Raw genomic sequence first — 22,391 nt, 5'->3', positions numbered from 1 at the left:
CGAGAACAAAGAGGTGCCCCGGGCCAGCCTACTCAGCTTCCAGGACGAGGAGGAAGGTAACCGTCGCGCCTCGGGCACCCAGACCTTCGCATCCCGACCCCCAGACCCCCACCCCAGTGCGCGCCGTCCCGGGATGCCGAGCTCCCGCACCCCAGAACAGAGCCCCTTTCCTCCCGACCGCCTGCGAATCTTCCCCCGCCTCCGGCCTTGTGTTCGGGCAGGGGGACGCGTTCCCGCGTTGCCACCAGCCTTTTCTCTTCTGCCTGCTCCTGCTTGTTCTCCCGTGCGTTTCCCACTCCCGGGGGGAAGGAACTCTGATCTGTCGTCGGAGTCTTTTACGTGGGAATCCGTGCTCCCTGTCCTGTCGCTTCTCCCGGGTGTTTCAGAGAGAACTTGATTTGATTGAGCTCCTCAGTAGATTGCTCTTGGCACGCTCTCTGAGCCCTCTGCAGGCCACTGTGCCCACGCCTCGCCGGTGCTCTGGTCCTAAGCATCTTTGAACAGGAAGGCTGGGTTTTGAAAAGGAGTACTAGGTCTGGAACAGAAGTCCACAGTCACAGCTCTGGTTCTAAGTAGCAGAAGTCTGCTTTCGCCTTGGATTTTGGAACAGTGAAGAGACGGTGTAAAAGTAAACATGCAGTTTCTTCAGTCTCCCGTGAGAGATCAGGCTGCAGTGGATTTAGATTTCCGAACCTAAACGAGCCTTAAAATTTTTTTTTTATTGTTAACTTCCCACACAGTTGAGTGTTTATGACTTAATTCTGTGTTATGAAAAATGACATTAAGAGTTTTGGAAGTCTTACATCTTGTTTCAAATGCTTTCATGTTTCTAGTAAGGTAGGCAATTTATCTTTGCATTTCTGTTATTTTGATTGAGAGGAGTGCAGGTCAGTTTCTGTCTTTGATGATACATAGACTATTTGGTAGCTTTGTGCTTGACCTAAAAATTGAAAAGGGTGGATTCATGACTAAAACTTATTTTTGCAAAGTAATTTGCTTTTAGCTTAGTCTTCAACTGTCAGTTTATGATGGATGTGGAGTTAACTCAGACTTGACAGCACCTTTTGATTTTGGATATAAAATTGTTTCAGGTTTGAAAATTATTTGAGACTTTCTGAGTGATTTTTTTTTTCCTCCTGAAGTAGATGATTTAAGGAAAGTAATAATAAATATATTTTTGTGAAGTTACTTCTGTTATGCCTTAAAAGTCTCAAGATTTCATTACTCGAGATGAATTTGGGAAGTTGATCTCAGTTTTTGAGAGTCTATGATAGATACTTGAAATAATTTCAAATTTTATAATGATTATATTTGGGAGTATACACTTGGAAGAACTTGAACAGCACATGTGATTGTGGGAAAGAAGGAAAATATTTTCTGAAAGTAGTTGGTATAGATCTTATTTAATTTCTTTTTTTAAGAAAATGAAGAAGTTTTTAAAGTGAAGAAATCAAGTTACAGCAAAAAGATAGTAAAATTGCTCAAGAAAGAATATAAAGAAGATCTTGAAAAGTCCAAGATTAAGACAGAACTCAACTCATCAGCAGACAGTAAGTACCAAACTAATATTATTCTTTTGAAGTGACAAATGGACAACTCTTCTTCTGTGATTTGTGACATATTGTGAATTCATTTCTTTCACCCTGTCATTCTCAAATGTCCATTTTGAATAGCAATGCAGTTCTGTTGTTTAATTCTCACACAGTTGGTTTTGTAAATGCATTTTTTAAATAGATAGATTGTTGCTACTGGAATGTTTCTTTTGAAATAATTAAATCTTTCAGTTTTCCTACTAGTGTTCAGGACACAGGTTTATTCTTGTTTAAAGGAGTACTGTATAAATCCCTCTACTAGTATTTTATGGAGACAAGTTGTCAACATTTTTGGTGCTATTTCTATACTGGGTTTAATTCTTAGAGAATATTTAGGAATGCAGTAAGATTAGTGTTGATAATACCCTCCCTTAGCAGCCTTATCTGAACATGGGTGAAGAGTCCTCAGTGTGAGGCAGGTACATTGTATAGATAATGTCTTTTTTTTTTTTTTAGTTTTAGGTGGACACAGTATCTTTATTTTACGTTCATGTGGTGCTGAGGATCAAACCCAGTGCCTCATGCATGCTAGGAGAGCACTCTACCACTGAGCCACAACCCCGGCCCCCAGATAATATCTTTTGTGTCCTTTCAAAACTTAAGTTTAATCTCCCCTCCCCACTGTGACTAGAGGTGGAAGCTAAGACCTCATGCATGTAGGCACCACTGAGGTCACTCCTTACCCCTAAGTTTAAACATTTTTTAAGCCATTTTTTTTTTTTGTCTTTAGGAAAGTAGACTCATTATAATATGCTATGGTCTGAGTTATTCTCATACAAATGCTTTATATATATTTTTACTTTGTAAAATTAAAGGTAGAATTATTATTTTCCAGGTTCTCATTGGTAGACTTCTTGGGGATAAGTATGCTTTTCTCTCAAATTTACAATCTAGTTGTGGAGACAACATCATGTAAACAAGACTTAGTGTTTAGCAAAATGTCCCAGTGAGTGGTCAGAGGCTAACTACATTTTTTTTCCCCCCAGAAGAGGGAGGACTGCTTCATAGAGAAGTGGGGCATGAAGCTAGGTCTTTGATAATTAGAATTCCAAAAAATAGAAGAGGGAATGTATGGGGATATCAAGAATTAAAATGATTAGAACTGTTTATAAAAAAGCAAGTATTATCTGACAGGCAAAAGCAGGTGATTGGTAAAGGAAATAATTAAAAGGCTTAATGTGGAAAATACATTATTGACAGATTGTGAAGGATATTCACTATGCAGTAAGGTGTTTAGAAGAGCTGGGTTCCTTGGCACACCAAGATGGTGACATGATACATGCCTTTTGAAACCTTAACCTGGTATTGACATACAGCATGGATTGGCATGTGGTTGAAGACTGGAGACCTAAAGCAGTTTAAACTCAGGGGACAGCTTTGATCCATTAATAATGAGTTTAAAAATGTCAAGATGGAGACTTTTCCTGGCTGGGTGGGAAATAGTGGAAAGATGAAAAATATTTGCTATGAGTATGGGAGAAGAAATGGAAAGAAGGGATTATTTGAGAAACATTCCAAGGGAGAATTGATAGACATCATACATGTTTTTGATGCTAAATTTAAAAGAAGTAGTCAAATTTGATGTGCCAGGGTGGCTGAGAATAATTATGAATTATATATAGGAATGTGGAAGGCAGGTAGTAGGAGGAATAATTTTAGAGGAAGTGATTATTTTAGGAGTCTAGGAAATTGCCTCATTTTTCCTGGAGCTCTTGAGAAACAACTATGTACAATGAAATAGTGTAAGAAAGGTCCTGCCAAGTGGGAACTGAAAAAGGCCTTTTACCTATGGCTTTTGTTAGTAAATAAAACCATTCACACTTAAGTTAGAAATAGAAGTGAGTATCAGGTTTATGAGGCTCCTTTTGTGACTTCTTCCTGCCTTTTATCCTCACATAGTTCTGATATTTCACTCACCAAATATCTCAATATCCTCCCCCAAAGGTGGAGCCATTGTGTTATAGATATCATTGTTATTGCTGAAATCGTGGTCTTAGAGGCCCTTTTGTTAATCAAACTTTTTCTGCCTCTGGTCTTCCTTTATAGGCAAAGATGAATTAACTTCAAAATGAGTAATATTGACTCAACTTCCATTTTTGTGATATTCCTAAAATAATGTTTACTTTTTAACTTGAATTTGAGTAAAATTGACTAGTGAACAGCTGATTTAGTATACTGACTAGTGAACAGTAGATTTAGGTATAGTGCTTATTTGAAGTGATAATTAAAACTGAATGGAATTGACAAGGAGGCAGTATAAAGGAAAAGTTACTGAGAACCAAAGACTGCTGCTCTGTAATAAAGCATACATATCATGGAGAAGAAGATTTACCAGAGAGACCAAAGAAGAAAAAGAAGGAAATCTTGAAGATGCTTGTCAGTTGTATAAGAGAGGTTGGGAAAAGAGATTGAGGACCAAGGAGAAGGGCTATTGACAGGATTGCCGAGTTTTTTTTTTTCTGGGGGAAGGTTTTCTGGCCACTAGCCAAGCTTTGTGCCTACAAAAAGAAGGAACACCTTTTGCTAAATTGCTCAACCATACTATCAGAATTACCTGTGGCTGCAGTCATTGGATTATCTTAGAATGGAAGATATCAAAGCCCTTCATTTGCTAAGTCTGAGACTCTGAAAAGTGTTGAGGAAGTGGAAGAGAGCAGAGAGAAGTAGAGGACAATAGCTAGAGGGACCAATTAAGTCAAGTAGAAGAGGAAAGAGAGCCTGACCAAGTTTACTGTGATGCGGATAGTTAATTGTGAGAGCAAATTTCCTGAAGTAGTAGTAAATGAAACCAAAATCACCAGTAGAACCTTGAACAATTTTATTTTACATCTCTATAGATATGTCTAGATGGGTCACAAGACCACTAACAAAACATCCAGTTGTCACCATGCTTTACCCTGTATTTGGTCAATCCCAAGCAAGTAACTCTGAACTCAGTAAAACATTGAATCTTTGAAATATGCCGAAATTATTTATTATCCAAGCATATATGATCAAGTAGATTTAAAGTCTTGTAGCTTCAGAATACGAAGTATATGGCTAATGAGATAGGTGGTAGGGAAGTTAAAAGAAGGATATTATCTCTGGGACTGTAAGTTAAGAGATTAGAATATGGCTTGAGAAGAAGGGAGAACTTTTGAAGCAGTTTCAGGGGGAGAACATGTTAGGGAAACAACAGAAGAACATTTTTCTGAATTAGAATAAACTTTTGCTTTACTCTTACAGTATATTCGTTGTATCCATTGTGAGCATCGCTTCAGTGTAAAAAGGCCTTGGGTTTTTTTATTTTACTTGGGATGGAAGATATAATAGGATTAGTTAGTTATAGATAAAGTAAACCCAGGACAGTTTACCTTAAAGCTGTGGTGATGTCTGTTGGACCCAAGTGGAAGAAAAGCAGACTTGAAACAAGCCCATGAATGGACTGGAATTGAGAACCAAAGAGCCCTCTTTTCTGCTCCTCTGACAGAACGTGGCCACTCCATAGTTCCCGTCTTGGTTTATATATAATGATTCTTCTTAAAGCTACCTTGTCTCTGACTTGTCTCTGTCCCAGTTCCAGATTTCTAGAAAGAATCACTTGCCTCTGTTTTCAGTCAGAGCTCATTCTTAAAACATTGAGTCATGGAAGTGGGGTCAGGCTAGCACAGTGTAAATGCAACTGTTAGGGGAATCTTTCCTCCTCGATGGTAGGTAACAAGTTCCAGAGAAACTCTATTTGGTCTGAAAGAAAAGAGGTTTTTTTGGGGGAAGGCGGGGGACAGAAAGTTGCCTTAAAGGAGTTTAGAGTGGAATATTGCCATACAAAATGAAATAATGCTTAAAAGAAATATGAGCAGTGACTTGTGGGAGTTCAGAGAAAGACAGTTTGATAAATTGTTAAAATTTTGACTAAATTCTCAAAGAATCCCTGTGTGCTCTATATTATTTTCACCTAAGTATGCCTGTTGAGCCATTTTATATTCATGCATTAGTTTTGAGTTTTTAATAAACAATTGAAATATTCCAAGTTTTAGTGGATTGATCCTACAATTGAATAAAATGTACCTACTTAATTTATGGATTATATTTTAATTACTTCAAATATTTAGATGAACAACCTCTGGACAAAACAGGGCATGTCAAAGACACAAATCCAGAAGATGGAGTTATCATCAGTGAGCATGGTGAAGATGAAATGGATATGGAGAGTGAGAAGGAAGAGGAAAAGCCAAAGGCTGGTGGAACATTCTCAAATGCTTTATCTTCTTTGAATGTTCTCCGTCCAGGTATGTACTTGAAAATGGTTGTCAGAACTAAACTAAGTTCTCATGAAGGGTCATCTTTAAAGATAGTTATTAAGGAAGGAAATTAGTTAAGTGATATTTCACATGACAACTCTGAAGGTAGGGTGTTTACATTTGCAAATACAGAAAATGAGAGAACTAAAACTTGCCCAGTTTTCCTAAGTTTATTCTCAGGCAATTTTATTATTAAAGCAAATGGGCTTCAAATAAATGGGTAAATAGTCCTAAAGTCTTTTTTCAGAATAATACTTCAATTCTTTCCAGAACTGCTATAAAAAGCAAAAATTGCTGTTAGTTTTACATTTTATATTTTTTTCTTTTTTAGTTTTCTATAGGAAATAGTTTTCAGATCCATACATGGCTAATAAGCTTTGGAATAAATGAGTGGTTTTTAGCCAAATTTAAATTATGAAGAAGTACCACTTCTTATTAATTTTTATAAAAATTTTAAAAAATGCTGAATAAAATTGAACTAAATAGAATTAAAATCTTTTTAAAAAAGAAATAAGAATTTTTTTTTTTTTTAAATGCCTCTCCTGGGGGTTGGGGATGTAACTCAGTAGAGTGCTTGCCTTGCATGTACAAGGCCCTGGGTTCCATTCCCAGTACTGCAAAAAAAAAAAGCCTATCCTGGGCTGGGGAAATGGTGATAAATGCCTAAATGTATCTCTAGTAGCTAGTGGCTACCTAATTGCTATAGTCTTTATGGGAAGCTATTTGTCGATATAAATGCATTTCAAATGTTTCTTACCCTTCACCTTGTTATTCCCTATCTAGAAACTTATCTAGGAGGTATTTTTTATTGCAACATTATTTACAAAGAACAAAATTTAGAAAAATAACAATTACATCAGTAGTAAGCTGTTAATTCTTAACATAGGCAAAAGGTTAATTTGAATGTATAGTTGATTATACTTTATCAGTTCAGGCAATATTGCTAAGTCATTAAAAATGATGTTTACGTAGGGCTGGGATTGTGTCTCAGTGGTAGAGCGCTCGCCTAGCACGGGTGGGACCTGGGTTCGATCCTCAGCACCACATAAAAATAAAGGCACTGCGTTGTGTCCATCTACACCTAAAAAATAAATAATAATAAAAAAATGATGTTTATATAGAACAACAGTAGGGAGAAAAGTTTTTTATGGTTTAATATGAAGAACAATTAGGTACAAAATTATACATGTGAACTAAAAAAGTATAAGAGAAGTGTACTATAAAAATCATGAGATTCTGGGTACCATTTTTATTTTTATCAGTTTTTCAGGTTAGTGATATGGTTTTATTACTTCTTAAAAATTAAAAAGAAAAATACAGATGAAATTAGTTTGGTTTTCCCTCATCTCTTTTCCATATATACTGCTTTTAAGTTTTCTTACTTTTGGTTTCCATTTAAACTGAAATAAAAATAAAACAGATTGCAGGCACAGTTTGGGAAGGGGGGTGCCAGCAGCTAGCATTAAAACATTATGACGACACAGGTACCTTGCATTATCATATTCTTCATATTTATAAGAAAATACAGACTTTATCACCCTAGTACTGCCATATTTTATAATTCTTAGCATTTGTTTCCAGGAGAAATTCCAGATGCAGCATTTATACATGCTGCAAGGAAAAAGCGTCAAATGGCTCGGGAATTGGGAGATTTCACTCCTCATGATAATGAACCTGGTAAAGGCCGCCTTGTTAGAGAAGATGAAAATGATGCCAGTGATGATGAAGATGATGATGAGAAACGCCGTATAGTTTTTTCGGTGAAAGAAAAGTCACAAAGACAAAAAATTGCCGAGGAAATAGGTAACTTGATTTAATTGGATAGAAAGTCCATTACATTGCTATTAAATGTGATTTAACCAAATAAAAAGATTTTACATTTATTTAACTTTTATTTTAGAGGACTATTCTTGCTTGGGTACAAATAGCTAATTGAAATTTTTTGAAAACTATAACATGATTGTAATTGATGGTATTTGTTGAACACTTTCCTAAACACTTTATATGCATAAATTTATATAATTCAGTGTTCTTAAGACGCAGTGGATTTTATTCTTTGTAGAATTGATGTCGAACTTGCAAAGATTAAGAAACCTAAGATTTGAACCATTACTTTAAATACTGCCTTTAGCTTCAAGGGGTGCTTTGATCAAGCTAGGCATAGTCACAAATATCAAAAGAGAGAAATCATAACAGACATTTTTTAGTAAGATTGAGTTAATAACAATAGTGCTCAATTGTGAAACAGGACTGCATCTCCCCCCACCCCACTTTCTGGGTATTGCTTAGTTTCCTTTGTTGCTCATGGTTGCAGGTATTGAGGGGAGTGACGATGATGCATTAGTAACTGGAGAGCAAGATGAAGAGCTTAGCCGATGGGAACAGGAGCAGATAAGAAAAGGGATTAATATCCCTCAGGTAAGAAGAATTAAACTTCAAAAATTAAAAAATAGGTTAAAAAATACCTTTTGTCTATTTTGTTAAAGTGACTGTAATCCATATTGAATCTTTGTCGTTGATTCAGGTAGCATAATCAAGAAAATCACATGAGGTTATGTATCAAACTGGTTTTTTACAGTCAGAATGATGAAAGAATTTTTGGTTTCTTAGATCAGTGTTTCTCAAAGTGATTTTTCAACTAGTAACATTAGCATCACCTGGAAGCCCATCAGAAAGATGAAACTTAAAGTTTGAAACTTTGAGGGTCATACCCAGCAATCTCGTTTAACAAGCTCTCTAGGTGATTTTGATTCATGCTGATGTTAGGGAACCACTGCTGCAGAGAAAATGTTTCTTCCCTCTATGCCTTATTTCCTCTGACTTCAAAAAAATTACTTTGAAGAAGAGGGATTTCCCATGAATGTGAAAATATACAGATAGGTGAAAGACGTCTCCCCACATATTTACAGTGATTTGTTTTATAGAAGTAAATAGTATTGTGGGTAAAATTGCATGAATGAAAACATTTTTTTTTTTTAATATTGTTTTGAGGCAGAATTTGCATGTATTTGAGTGGTATTAACAAAAAAGTATAAAAAAAAAACCAAACCCAGAGAAAGTCTTGGACTAGATTTCAGGAATCTGATTCTCTGATTGCCCATTTATTCTCTTGATATTAGACAAGTCACTTACCCTCTTCCATTGATAAAATGATGGCCCTGGATTATTTTTTTAATGTCTGTTCCAATTTTAAACTTTGGATGATCTAACTTTCCAAAAATTACATTCATCAAGTCCACCAAGAAGATATAAGACATTCATCCAACCCTTCTTGTATTTGACTTTGAAGAGTTCTGTAGTAATTTATTTTAATTACATGATATTTGGGAAATGGGCATAATATTTATTGTTTTTCTTTTTAAATGCTAAAGGCATTTTATTCTTTTCTAAAGTTTAACTATTAGTTTTCATATAAATCCCATTTTTTTTTCTAGGTGCAAGCGAGTCAACCCACTGAAGTGAATATGTACTACCAGAACACTTACCAGGCAATGCCTTATGGTTCATCCTATGGCATTCCTTATAGTTACACGGCCTATGGATCATCAGATGCCAAATCTCAAAAAACAGATAATTCAGCCCCTTTCAAAACTCCCAGTAATGAGATGACTCCCGTTACTATTGATTTGGTAAAGAAACAGCTTAAAGACAGGTAGGGCAGATCAACTTCTTAAAGACCTGTCCTCTAGCTTTCTGTTCCCTCAGGCAACATGTAGTCTGGGGTAGCATATGCAGAATATCAGCAAAGAAGATTCACTGGTCCATCTTCAAAAGCCTAACAGAAGATTGTTCTGCTACCTTCTTGGATTACTTCTGTGGAAGCCTCGAAAAGTTATAAAAAATGCCACTCCATGATCTTTTTGAAGAAAGTTCTGAGTTTGCACCTCTTGGACTCTGAAAAAGTGTAGTCAAGATATGGGGGGAAAAGCAAAACAGTGAAATTTTGGTTAGCCCACGAAATAACATTATATGAAGTCTATAAACTGCCATTTTTTGAAAGAGCAGTACAGATGAAAAGATGCCATGCCAAGTATTTTTATGTTCTAATAATGGGTCTAAATGCATTTTAATAATATTGCAAGAGTCCTGACAGCATAAACTTTTGGATGTAAATATGTTATATTTATCCTTTTGTGTTCTTAAGGTTGGACTCCATGAAAGAATTGCACAAAACAAATCGACAGCAGCATGAGAAGCATCTGCAAAGCCGAGTGGATTCTACCAGGGCTATTGAAAGATTAGAAGGGTCTTCTGGGGGTATTGGTGAACGGTATAAATTTTTGCAAGAAATGCGAGGGTATGTCCAAGACTTGCTTGAGTGTTTCAGTGAAAAGGTAAGAATGCAAAAATATTAATCTCTTTGAATAAGGCAAAGTAGGGAGGTCTAGACGGCCTTATGTATATAGAACATTCTTTAATTCTCAGAAAATATACTCTGAATTCAACTTTAGAAGTGATGAAAAGTCATGCTTCATTTTCTTCAATTCAATAGTGGCATTCTCACTTGAGGGTAATACAGTGCCATTGTTAAAAATAGGAAAAAAGAGAATACCTCAGAGCACACTTAAATAAGACTTTGGCAAGTCTTGCCTCAATATAATGGTAGATTATTGGCCTGTGCTGAATAGAATAGAAGGTACTTATCTGATGCAATTTTCATTTTATGGTTCAGATTTAAACTTATTTTTAAAATACTCCTACAAGTAGTTATATTATTTTTTGTTTTTTATCTTAGGTAGTTAGTTGCCATTGCTTTTACTAGTTTTTTTGTCTAAAAAAACCTGTCATTTATTTCAGAAATCATTCATTGGGCATAATTTCTTCTAAGGTCTTATTTATTCCAAGTTTTGTTTTTTTTTAATTATGATAGTTGATACAACTTTTAGTATCCTATTAACCATTTGTTGTTTACATCTTTAAAAATTAGCTGCATACAGCTAATTTCTCAAGTAATGTCCTAATCAATTTTTCTTTAAGATAAATGTACTGTTTGACACACTGGCTTATAAATATTCATGGACTTTACCACCTTATCTTTCAAAAAAATTGAAGTCATGGCCTTAGATATTCTCTCTAAACTTTAGATTGAAAAGCATATTTCTCTTTATCATTGGCTAGGATTAGCATAGAATCTGTAAGCATATAGTATGATAAAATGAGTGTTTTACTTTTGTCTTTGTTGATTGCTTCAATACCATAAAAATCAAAGGCTAGCAAAAGAACACTGTCTTTTTTATGGCTCTTAGTGGTTTCAATCAGCTTGTGGTCAAATCCAGCATGGTTAGCATTCATTGTGTCTTCTCTATAGGATTTATCATGTTTTCCTGTAAACCACATCCCCTTCCCCTGTTTTCTGGAGAAGTAATAACAGTCTGAGTTATGATGTCCCTTGTGACCGATCATTTGCCTGGAGGTGGGGAAGAAGCATGAGCTCCTCTGTGCTAAGCAGGGGCGAGAATCAGGACTGGAAATGGGACGTATAACTTTTACCGTGACTACATTTTAATTAAAAGGGGTAGATACATGTTATTTTGAAGAAGAGTATTTTATTCTGATTTTTTTCTGAATTCATTTGTATTAAGAGTATGCTGATGAGCTGTTAATATCAAAATTGTCATAGAAAATATTGGGGTTTTTAAAAAGTGTTTAGGGACAATAGGATAGGTTTGAATATTCAGTTTAGTTGTTATAAAAATATCCTTTAAGGGTAAGACCATTAAAGATAAACATTTCTTTTTTTTTTTTCCCTCTTTCCTTAAGCTTTTAAGTGATTTTTGAACTTAGATTTTAAATTATTTGTAAGTCATTTTAACTTTTCATTGTTTTGTTTCCCTATGTTTATCTTTCTTCTTGTGTTCTTTGCCTTAAATTTGGTCCTAAAATAATGATTATTTTGAGTTTGGAGAGGGTAAAGAAATTGTCATGGTGCAGACTCTTGAGACAAATTCATATTGTTAAAAAACTTGAATGAGAGCTGAAAATGAATTTTAAGGTTTTAATTCTCCAAGTTTTCTCTAGGCTTTGTTAAAGTGTATTCAGGTACCTAAAGAGAAAAATGACATAATCAGAATCTTAATTATAAGTTGATAAATTCTTTATATTGCCAGCTTGGTTGTGTAGCTCCTACAGGAATTTTAATGTCCAGGACTAAAAGAATGTATCTTAGGTACATTTGTCTTTAGTCTTGTGTGATTAAAAAAAGAGGGGGTGTGGTTGGGTGGGAGGTGGAGAAGTGTAAGTGAAAATGATTTGGCAGTAGTTGCTTAAGAAAATGAAAAACATCAGATTATAACAAATTTTAATGTCTTTGGACTCAGCTGTCCAAGATAATCATTGCAGATTTGGGGGCATTGTTTGCCCATGGTGTGGCATACTAAAGAACAAAAACTCCCATTAGTTTGACCTTTGTGTGAACATTTGCCACTTTTGCAATGGAATCATGCAAGTATATGCAATTGCTTTTATTTTAGACATCTTTGTATTCCACCTGCCTCTTTTTATTTTCTGTTTGCAGTCTGTTCAGTTCAGGAAGCTGCTATAACACTTGGTGCCAGTGTTCCCAAACTCTAAGTAGTGTGTTTTCCATTTACACTAACCATCGGGAAACTAGAATTTCTGGTTTCCTCAGGTATGTGTAGTGGTTGTTAGTGATTTGTGAAAGTTTCGTAGCATTTGGCTATAGTATAAAGTATTTATAAAGAGAAAGCTTTCTGGGTTATTTTTGTTTACACTTAGTTCTCCGGTTCTATAAGTTGTTGTATTCTATATGAATCAAGTAAATGAGTTAGTTATGGATATAGCCTGGAAAATTTTTTATTGACTTTGTAAGTTTTGACAGTTTATGTGATGAATTTTATTACAAAATATGGATAAATTTAAACGTTGGAAAGAAAGAGAATTTTCTAAGTTTGAGATGTATGGATTTCAGACAGGTTAGTGATAGCTAGAAATTTTGCCCTATTAATCAGTCAGTTACATATAAAATATGTAGTGTAGCAGGTAGTTGGCCTATAACGAGAAAGCAGTTTAAGTGTTCAGTATTGGGTAGTTAGCAGACTCTTGTTCTTATGTACTCATAGAGCCAAATTGTGGGTATTTTGGCATTGCAGATTGATGATGGTTTACTTTAATCTCCAAAAATTGTGGTGCAGATCTTGGTGCTAGAAAATTAAAAATGGACATTAACAAGACTTCTAAGTACTTAAATATTATCTTTAGCACTAGAACTTTTGACATTTCTTTATTTGCTCTCTGTTAATATCGAAGTGTTGAATTTCTTAACCAAACTTTTGCTCCAATAACTAGGCACTGGACATTATTGCACTTACATGGATTTAAAGAAGAAGTGATGTTTCATAAGCATTGCCAAGCTGAATTGCTATTCATGTCCTGTTGGGGATTCATGATTATTTTGTCCATAGAGAGGGTACTTTTTCAGAAATCCGGAAATAGTATGGAACCCTCAAATAAGTAAGCAGCTGAGGAGTTTGGTGTTACGGAGTGTGTTGTATTTTTACAGGTGCCACTGATTAATGAACTTGAATCAGCAATACATCAGCTGTACAAACAGCGAGCTTCCCGCCTTGTCCAAAGACGACAAGATGATATTAAAGATGAATCTTCGGAGTTTTCAAGCCATTCAAGTCAGTCCATCTTGAAGGTTTTTATTTTTCATTAAACAACCTTGTTTACTTAGTGCAGCCTAATTGAAAATTAGAAATCGAGGAGCTTTTTTCCTTTCTTTTTCTTTTTTAAAGAAATTTCTTTGTTGTGTCAGGTAGAGCTAATATTATAATAGCATGTACTTGAATTGTGTTTAAGAAAACATGGCCTCACGAAGAAGGTCAAGAACATGCACTAATATTCTGTCAGTTGTACTCTTCTTTGGACATATTTTTTCATTCTCCTTGAGAGTATAGAAAGTATATTATCAGTATTTTATCTTAAAACCATTATCTGGCCCTTTATTTTTTCATTTTCATCCTGTCCATAACACTGATAAAAATGCTGTTTTTGTTCATAGTAAAAGATTTTAGGTTTAGGGATTGGGGAATTTTGTGGTAAGCAGGAGAGGAGTTACATTGCATAACAAATGCCAGTCCTAAGATTAAAGGAGTTTTGAGCTTCACCAACCCTTTGGATAAAGCAAAGATTTTTTATTTTTTAATTTTTTTTGGTGGTGCTGGGGATTGAGCCCAGGGCCTTTGCATGCGAGGCAGGCACTCTACCAACTGAGCTATATCCCCAGCCCAAGTATTTTTCTTTTTAATGTTCCTTCCACTTTGCTTTATATACTGGGTTTCCTTTAAGTCAGTTGATACCTACATACAGTTCTTGAAATTTAATATAAAATGTAGAAATTGATTAATTTATAATCCTTTCTTTATGACTTGAATTTTGGAAAACCAAATTTAATTGGAAATCTCTTTAAATAGAATAGTAGAGATTCTTTAATCATGCTTTGAAAATCTTTTTAATTCCATTTTTCCCACTGACTTCCATATTTTTGGGTGCTCTGTGAAGAATTTTACTAATGTGGGTTCTTCATAGCTTGTTTATCATCTCATTATTCCCCTATGCTCACAGTCAAATGAAAGTATGTATCACAGTTACCTGAGATACTTATTTAAAATGCAGATTTCCTGGTCCTGTCCCTAGAGGTTCTTATTAGGTCCTCCAAGTCCAGAAATCTGCATGTTAAACAACTACTCCAGGTGATTCAGATGGCACAGTCTTCATGTTATTTTTAGAGCAGTGCTTTGCTATACAGGGTATTCTGGGTAAGAGTCCTCCTGTGTGTGGGATGGGTTTTGGAGAGGCTTAAAATCATGGTAATGTGGCCCTCAGAGCTGAGACAGACTCATCTGTGAGCTTTATAATGGCTTTGACCTATTTTTGCCACACAAGTTTAAGTTGACTTGACACTGGGCACTTAAATAACTAATGCATCCCTCCCAGATCACTTTTTGATCCAGACTGAACCAGATTTCTGGGGAAGATTACAGGTAAACATGATTTGATGAAGGAAAATAATTTCCTTTTAAGTTAAATGGTTTGTTTGAGCTATATATCTTACTAAATCTTCCCTCCATCTATAATCTATTTTTTCATAATAAGCAGCTATTTACTTACAGTGGAATTTGAAGTGAGAGTTGAATGATGTATATTAATTTAGATGGAAAGTTGGAAAGAATTTAAATGACAGGAAAGTGGAAAATACTATCCTGTGGGAGTACACGTTAATTGAGAAAAGATTTGAGGAAAATTACATGGGACACTGAAGAATCAGTTCATTTTCTGATTTTTTTTTTTTTTAAAGAAGCAAAGCATAGGCTGAAATTTCATTTGTTAATAAGTGCTTATCTGCAACCTGTGATTATTGTGTATAATAGTTCTTACAGAAGTGAAAGGAGGTCATCACTTTAGTCATCTAAACTGACATTACTAACTAGTGAACTCTGGAACACGCCTTCTTCCTTATATCAGTTATTTTGAAGTATTAATGAAGAATTCAGTTAAAAATGTCAGCTTCTAAAAATAATAAGATCTAGAACAGGATACACTGAGATGGGGAACTAATTTTCAAATTTGTTTTCCTGTTGCCAATTGTAGTGACATCTCTTGATATGTGGGGGAAAATATACACAAGCCTTGAAGGGATTTCATTCATCTTACATATGTCCTGTCCTCTCGCACCCAATCCCTTAGGTTGTTTCCTTCCAGTTACTATCCTGTATTTTTCCAGAATATCTTCATAGTATGGGAGTCAAATGCAGAAATGAGTGAAGTGTAGCAGACAGATGTTTTCCCTACCCTTTCCACCATAGGAAGGAGAGCCAAGGTGTCTTTATTGGCAAAATAAAATGGGTCCAGAGGAAAGACCCTGAGGCATTAACATATGGGGGGTTGGGGGACAACAAAAATAGTAGGCAACCTACCAGTAATCTGATAGAGATGCCTTTTCTAGACAGCTCCCATCTTGTGCACACAGAACTTCCCTTCGTTCCCTATATATGTGAAGACTGTTAATTATCACCAGAAAAGCCAACATAAGCAGTGGAACCAAAGGGATTGCAGAAACCAGCAATGTTGGTGGCAAAAACAAAACAAAACACCCCAAAACTGTAACACTTAATTGCTAGTTTCAGTGATATAATAGAAAGGTATCTTAACAAAAATATAGGATGCTATAGAAGAACGGTTTTTAAAAAATATGAACTCCTTCTTAGAAACTAAAATTATGGTAAATAAAATATACATTTAAATAGGAGAGTTAGAAACCAAAGCTAGAAAAATGCCCTAGAAAGTTTGCAAAATGAGAGATGGAAAATAGGAGGAAGTAGGGAGAGAGATGTAAAGTGTGTGTGAAAGAGTAGTATTTGAGAAGGTATTAGTTGGCCCTACTCAGATAGGCTTTTTAGTTTTGGTGTTGCCTTCCTTTAAAAATAAATTTCCATGAAGCAAAATTAGAGTAAAATAGAAAAAGTTATTAAAGTCTTGGCAACAAAATTGTTAATTCTTACATCTTTCTACCTGTTTCTTTGCTGTCATTTCATGCCATTTGATATGTGATGCCTGCATTCTTCTTTCTTAAAGATATAATCTTTTATTTTCCCCTTTGCACAGGTAACTTAGTTTTTTTTTTTTTTTTTTTTTTTTTTTTTGCGGTCATCATAATAGCATTAACTAGTCCTGTTACTTAAACATAAAAATAGTGAATAAGCCCAGTTGCATTTGGGTAGGGTTACTGAACTCTTAAAAAGAATTGGTTCTTTAATTTTTCTGCTTCTTTTTATGGGAACCTAGAATAAATACTGAGATTTGTTCTAAACTAAAAACCTATCCCGTTTACCTTTCATTGAAGAATCCTGCTGTTGAGATTAGCAAGCAGTCTATCATAATGGCTTATTCTGTACAAACTCTTTCCTCAGTATTGTTGAAGGAAGGCCTTTAATTTTAACTATTGTTGTTTTACAGATAAAGCACTGATGGCACCAAATCTTGATTCCTTTGGGCGTGATCGGGCACTGTATCAAGAGCATGCCAAACGTCGGATAGCAGAGCGGGAGGCCAGGAGGTAGTACTAAAGATGCTTACTGTGGCTTTGTTTGTGAAGGGAGGAGTCTCTTTTATCTAACATTGTGTCGGTCCATAGGACCCGCCGTAGACAAGCTAGAGAACAAACGGGGAAGATGGCAGATCACCTTGAAGGCCTTTCTAGTGATGATGAAGAAACTTCCACAGACATTACTAATTTCAATCTGGAAAAAGGTAAGATTTTATTTGGAAATAGGACTTGTCAATTTGGTTTTTATTTGGCTGTGGTTTTTACCATGAAATGGTTGGAATTTTTGTGACCTCTACATTAAATCAGATAATGAATATCATACTGAATTCTCAAAGAATTCAAGGTGTATTTAGGACTTGAAGAGCATACATGATGTTTCTCTTAAGAATATTAAGTGACCAAAAAGTGTCCAACCATGGCAAAGCTTTGCTGTAGCCTATTTAGTCTGGAGGAGTATATAGCAGGGCAGTGGGGACACTTGCCCTAAAGGAACTTCCTGATTTGGGGAGTCCTGGATGATTTCTATCAAGATTACCAGTTAGTACTCTTAGGAATACCAGGCATTCCCAGAGGGTCCCCATATATATCTTTCCCATCTTTGGCAGTAGTTATTTGAAATTGTGTTGGTTGCTGGCCATTGCAAAAGCCTGTGTCCTCCTCCTTATTTCATAGTGAACATTTCTGAATGTATAGGAATTTCGAAAGAACAGCAGTGATCACCCCATATTCATCACCCCGATTGAACAGTGCCTCCTTTTCATCAATTTCACTTTATCTGTGTGTGCATGTTGTTGAACCATTTGAAAGTAAATTGCAGTAGATGTTGTGGCACTTTGCCCCTAAAAACAGCCTGAAGTATTTTATAAAAACACTGTTATTTTTCTGTGAAATTGCAGTACCATTATCACACCTAAGAAAATTAACTACCATTTTTTAGTATCATATTCAGTCTTCCTCAGTGGTGTCTCAGGGAAAAAAATTTTGGAACTCTTTTATGTTTTTGCTTGTTGTCCGAACCAGGATCCTCCCAACGTTCATGCTCCACATTTGGTTGTTATAGCTTTTGATCTAGAATAAATGAGTATCCCTTAATACTCACTCCTGCTTTATTATTCGTTTAAAGATGTTATCTTTTTAAATAGAGTAGGCCACTTGTCTTACAGAAAACATCCTAAATTCTGCATTCATCTGTCTGTTTTCTTGTGGTATTGGTGAACTTGTTCTTCCATTTATCACTTTTACATTTATTGTAAATTGGAATTTGCAAGGTTAAAAGGTTGATTAGATTCTGGTTAAACCTTTTTTGTTTTTGTCTTTTTTTTAATAAGAGTACTTCATATTGGATACTGTTTCTTATTGTATAATTTCACATGACAGATGCTAGATTGTCTCACTTTAAGGGATGTTAAGATTGATTTTATGATGAAGATAATCAGGACTTTAATATCTCCATTAAAAAGATTTCCTAAATCATCCGAGGCATCACACATATATTCCAAAGTAAACTTTCACTTAGAAATCCTAGTATCCATTCATCGGGAACTTGACTAGGTGAAGTTATTGTAATCACCAACAGACTGTGTGTGCGTGCGTGTGCATGTTATTAGGTACTGGATCCGGAGATGCTTTGCTACTGAGCTATGTATCCCCAGCCCATTTTCTGGATTTTGAGACAGGATCTTGCTAAGTTGCCAAGGTTGGTCTTGAACTTAGCAATCTTCCTTCTTCAGACTCCTGAGTATCTGGAATTGCTCCCATGTGCCACCACACTTAGCTACCAATAGACTTTAAAAAGATGATTGGTCACTGATCATGAGGCATAGCTCTTGTTTACATAGCAGTTTGTGTACTGAAAAGCTAGCAGCAGCAAAATTTGTATTTTATGCAATTATAATTAATATAGCAGGGTTGCTGAAGTTTAAACCATGTTGGGGAAGAGGCATTACTAAACTAAACCTCTGTAACGGAAAATTGTATATATTGAAAAAAAGTTGTACATATTGGAAACTTGTAAAACAAGAACTGGTTGTGTATTAGAGTTCATAAAAGACAAAATGAAACCTAAACTTCTGTTTATCCTTCATTCTAAATTGCAATTAATAACTTAGTCCTTTGTTAATGAGCCTCTTATTGATATTCAAGCCTCAAAGAAAACAATGAAAATAGTGAACTGTGGTTTTTTTTTTTTTTTTCTACTTCACACTAAATTATGATTCTCTGTGGGATTTTGTTGTTGTTAGATCGCATTTCAAAAGAGTCCAGCAAGGTTTTTGAAGATGTCCTTGAGAGTTTCTATTCAATTGACTGCATTAAATCACAGTTTGAAGCATGGCGTTCAAAATACTACATGTCCTATAAGGATGCTTACATTGGCCTTTGTTTGCCAAAGTTATTCAACCCCCTCATCAGATTGCAGCTCCTCACTTGGACTCCTCTTGAGGTAAGTGTCTTTTATCACTGTTGATAAGGAATGTAACCTGATTTCTCTGTCATTTTAGTCTCAAAATAGAGATATATGCTTAAGCAACATATTTTTCAGAGGAGATAGGGCATAGGCTGTAACTAATTAATATAGACTGTATCTGGGAATAATCTTATAATTTTTTAAGTTTTATCCTTTCTGTTTTTCAATTTACATATAAATTCTTTCTCAGTTAAAATGATATGTACTAATTATGGTATATGAATAGTGAGAACTTGGACCTTTTATCCTAACAAAACTTAACCTAATGGAAAAGCATAATTGGACAGGTGGGAAAAGACTTGAATTAAGTCAGTGGCAGTGGAAATTGTGAGGGTAATACAGATTAAATGTAGGAGATAGAATTGATAGGACCTTTTTGCCTCTATATAAGAGAAGAAACTAGAACTGGCTATTTGAGACTAATGATGTTTATGATAGGGTTTGGAAGTTGGAATAATTTGGGTGTATATCTGCATGTGACTAATGTTGAGTTGGGTGAATATGTAAATCATAGAGAAAAGGACTGTAAAAGAGTGTAACCCTGGACACACAACTAAAATAAATGAGCTCTGGGAATCATTCTGCTCATAAGCTTTGCCAGACCTTGTGGAGTTTCCCTGTGTGTTTGTCGGGCTTGGTAGACAATAGAAGCTCGAGTCTGTGTGTATTTGGAGGTCTTTTTCTATGTAGCTTCTTCCTTTGCCCCACAACATCCTGCCATTTCAGCTCCCCCATTGCTGTCTCCTCAACTTGGCAAGTCTGCTGTGCTCTGCATGGAATCACCATTTCATTCTGTCCTGAGCCAGCATTTGACTTCCTTTAATGGATCGTAATCCTTGCTCTCTCTGGTCCATAACTTGGAAATACATGTTTTATATATTTTGTACAGTTTTTACTGATTATAACCAAAGGCTCAATCTAGTTTCTCTTATTTCTGGCTTGAAGCAGAATCACTCACTATTTTAACTGTTTGGGTAATCTTTTTAATGTTTTAGGCAAAATGTCGTGACTTTGAGAATATGCTGTGGTTTGAGTCTTTGCTGTTTTATGGTTGTGAAGAACGAGAGCAAGAAAAAGATGATGTAGATGTTGCACTACTACCTACCATTGTGGAAAAAGTGATTCTCCCTAAACTAACAGGTAAATCTCCTGTCTTCTGAATTGACCATTTGACACATTGGATTTCCCAAATCTATTTTTGAGAGTATTTATTAGAGTGTATTTCCTTATAAACATTATATAGTAAATAATAGTTACCAGTTGGCCCAGAGATTGCTAAGTGGTAGGGAACTCTTAACCTGAAACTTGAAGACCACGATGGGTGGGCCTAGAATTGGGACAGTAATTAATCTGTAGGTGAGTTTTAGTGACTCCCACACAGCCTGAAGCCAAATTTAATACATAGTTTGGGTTGTTGGGATGTGTGTGCATATCTGGGGAACAATTTCAGTGCTTTCATCAATTTCTCAAAAAGATTAGGGATAATCAGTATAGGAACCTATTTTAAGTAATAAGAATGAATTTTAAATAGCTGGGTGCGATGGTGCATGCCTGTAATCCCAGCTGCTGGGGAGGTTGAGGCAGGAGACTCATGAATGAGTTCAAAGCCAGCCTCAGCAAGTTAGTGAGGCCATGAGCAACTCAGTGAGACCCTGTCTCAAACACAGAAAAAGGGCTGGGGCTGGGGATGTTTGTCAGTGGTTAAGTGAACCTGGGTTTAATTCCTGGTTACCAAAAGAAAAAAAGGAAGAAGAAGAATGAATGAACTTGTAAGTTTAGTTAGAAAATCTTTATACTAAGACATCCTTTGGTATATAGAAATCCCTCCCCACTATTTTTATTTTCACTGAGGAGCATAAATAAGAAGGTATCACCTCTCCACATTCCTATCCCCCTCAGCATTCCCACAGTTAATTGAAGAATACTGAAGCTTGTTTTATAGAGAGAAGAAATAAATCAGGATTGACATTTATTAGAGACTGCTTGACATCAGATTTAAATAAGCTGCAGTTTACTTTTATATTTCAACATATCCTATTTTTTCCTTAATAGTGATAGCTGAAAATATGTGGGATCCTTTTTCTACAACACAGACTTCAAGAATGGTTGGAATTACACTAAAATTAATAAATGGATATCCTTCAGTAGTGAATGCAGAAAATAAAAATACACAGGTAATTTAATCATCTTTAGGAGTTTTTTTTTTTGGACATGGTATCTTTATTTATTTTATTTTTTTAATGTGGTGCTGAGGACCAAACTCAGGGCCTCACACCTGAGCTACAGCCCCAGCCCTGAGACATTTTTTTTTTTTTTCCTCTTGAAAATGAATAAGAGTTGAAAATGAATGGTTATTCTAAATCAACTGAAAATCTGGTTTCCCTATTTGGACAGCATGAGCCTTTAAAGCGCAAAATACACAAAGTTGGAAATACTAGTTTTCAATTTTAAAAATCTGTGTGGAAGAAAGGCTATTGGTCTGGATAACTTCGTTATTATTTCTCACCACCACAACTCTATTCCCAATTCAACTAATTGATATACCTTTAAGAACTGTGTTTTGGGGGAGAAAGAGAGATGTAAAACTACTAAAATGGCTTACAATTGATGGTTTGATTGTTAAAACACTTGAACAGCATATAAAGCAACTAGATACTGTTTTTTAACTACTTCCAAGATTAAAATGCTATTTTCCCTTCTGGGGCATCCTTACCTAAATATGGAAAAGGTGTTCTTTATCACTGTTAACTTTTTACTAACCTCATTTTGAGAAGAAGCAAAGTATGTGTCTGATCTTAAAACTTATATGGTAGACTAGGGGATGGAAAGTTTTCTAAATGGCTTCATTGCTTGGTAATTATTGGGGGGGTCATCTAGCCTGCGACCCGTGCTGGCTTCATGAAAGAAGGTTCTAACCATGAGAAAACGCTAGGGAGTTTTAAATTAAAGAGACAAGACTTTAATTACCTTTAAAACCAGCTCCAGGA

The 22,391-nt window shown here is 35.4% G+C and overlaps 1 protein-coding gene across 1 annotated transcript in view; it reads left to right on the top strand.

The window, feature by feature from the left end:
• Positions 1 to 22,391, top strand: part of Paxbp1 (PAX3 and PAX7 binding protein 1) — a 34,267-nt gene that overhangs the window by 338 nt on the left and 11,538 nt on the right. The window contains 13 exon segments of the mRNA XM_048803603.1: positions 1 to 56; positions 1,422 to 1,550; positions 5,684 to 5,860; positions 7,454 to 7,675; positions 8,187 to 8,290; positions 9,307 to 9,524; positions 10,017 to 10,206; positions 13,392 to 13,515; positions 16,850 to 16,949; positions 17,028 to 17,143; positions 19,181 to 19,380; positions 20,400 to 20,544; positions 21,457 to 21,578. The exon segment at positions 1 to 56 is cut by the window's left edge and continues 24 nt beyond it. Coding sequence (XP_048659560.1) covers positions 1 to 56; positions 1,422 to 1,550; positions 5,684 to 5,860; positions 7,454 to 7,675; positions 8,187 to 8,290; positions 9,307 to 9,524; positions 10,017 to 10,206; positions 13,392 to 13,515; positions 16,850 to 16,949; positions 17,028 to 17,143; positions 19,181 to 19,380; positions 20,400 to 20,544; positions 21,457 to 21,578 — 1,903 coding nt within the window.

The sequence above is a fragment of the Marmota marmota genome, unplaced genomic scaffold (genome assembly GCF_001458135.2).
Source record: "Marmota marmota marmota unplaced genomic scaffold, marMar, whole genome shotgun sequence".
Taxonomy (NCBI): Eukaryota; Metazoa; Chordata; class Mammalia; order Rodentia; family Sciuridae; genus Marmota; species Marmota marmota.
This window is presented reverse-complemented; position numbering and strand designations above follow the sequence as displayed.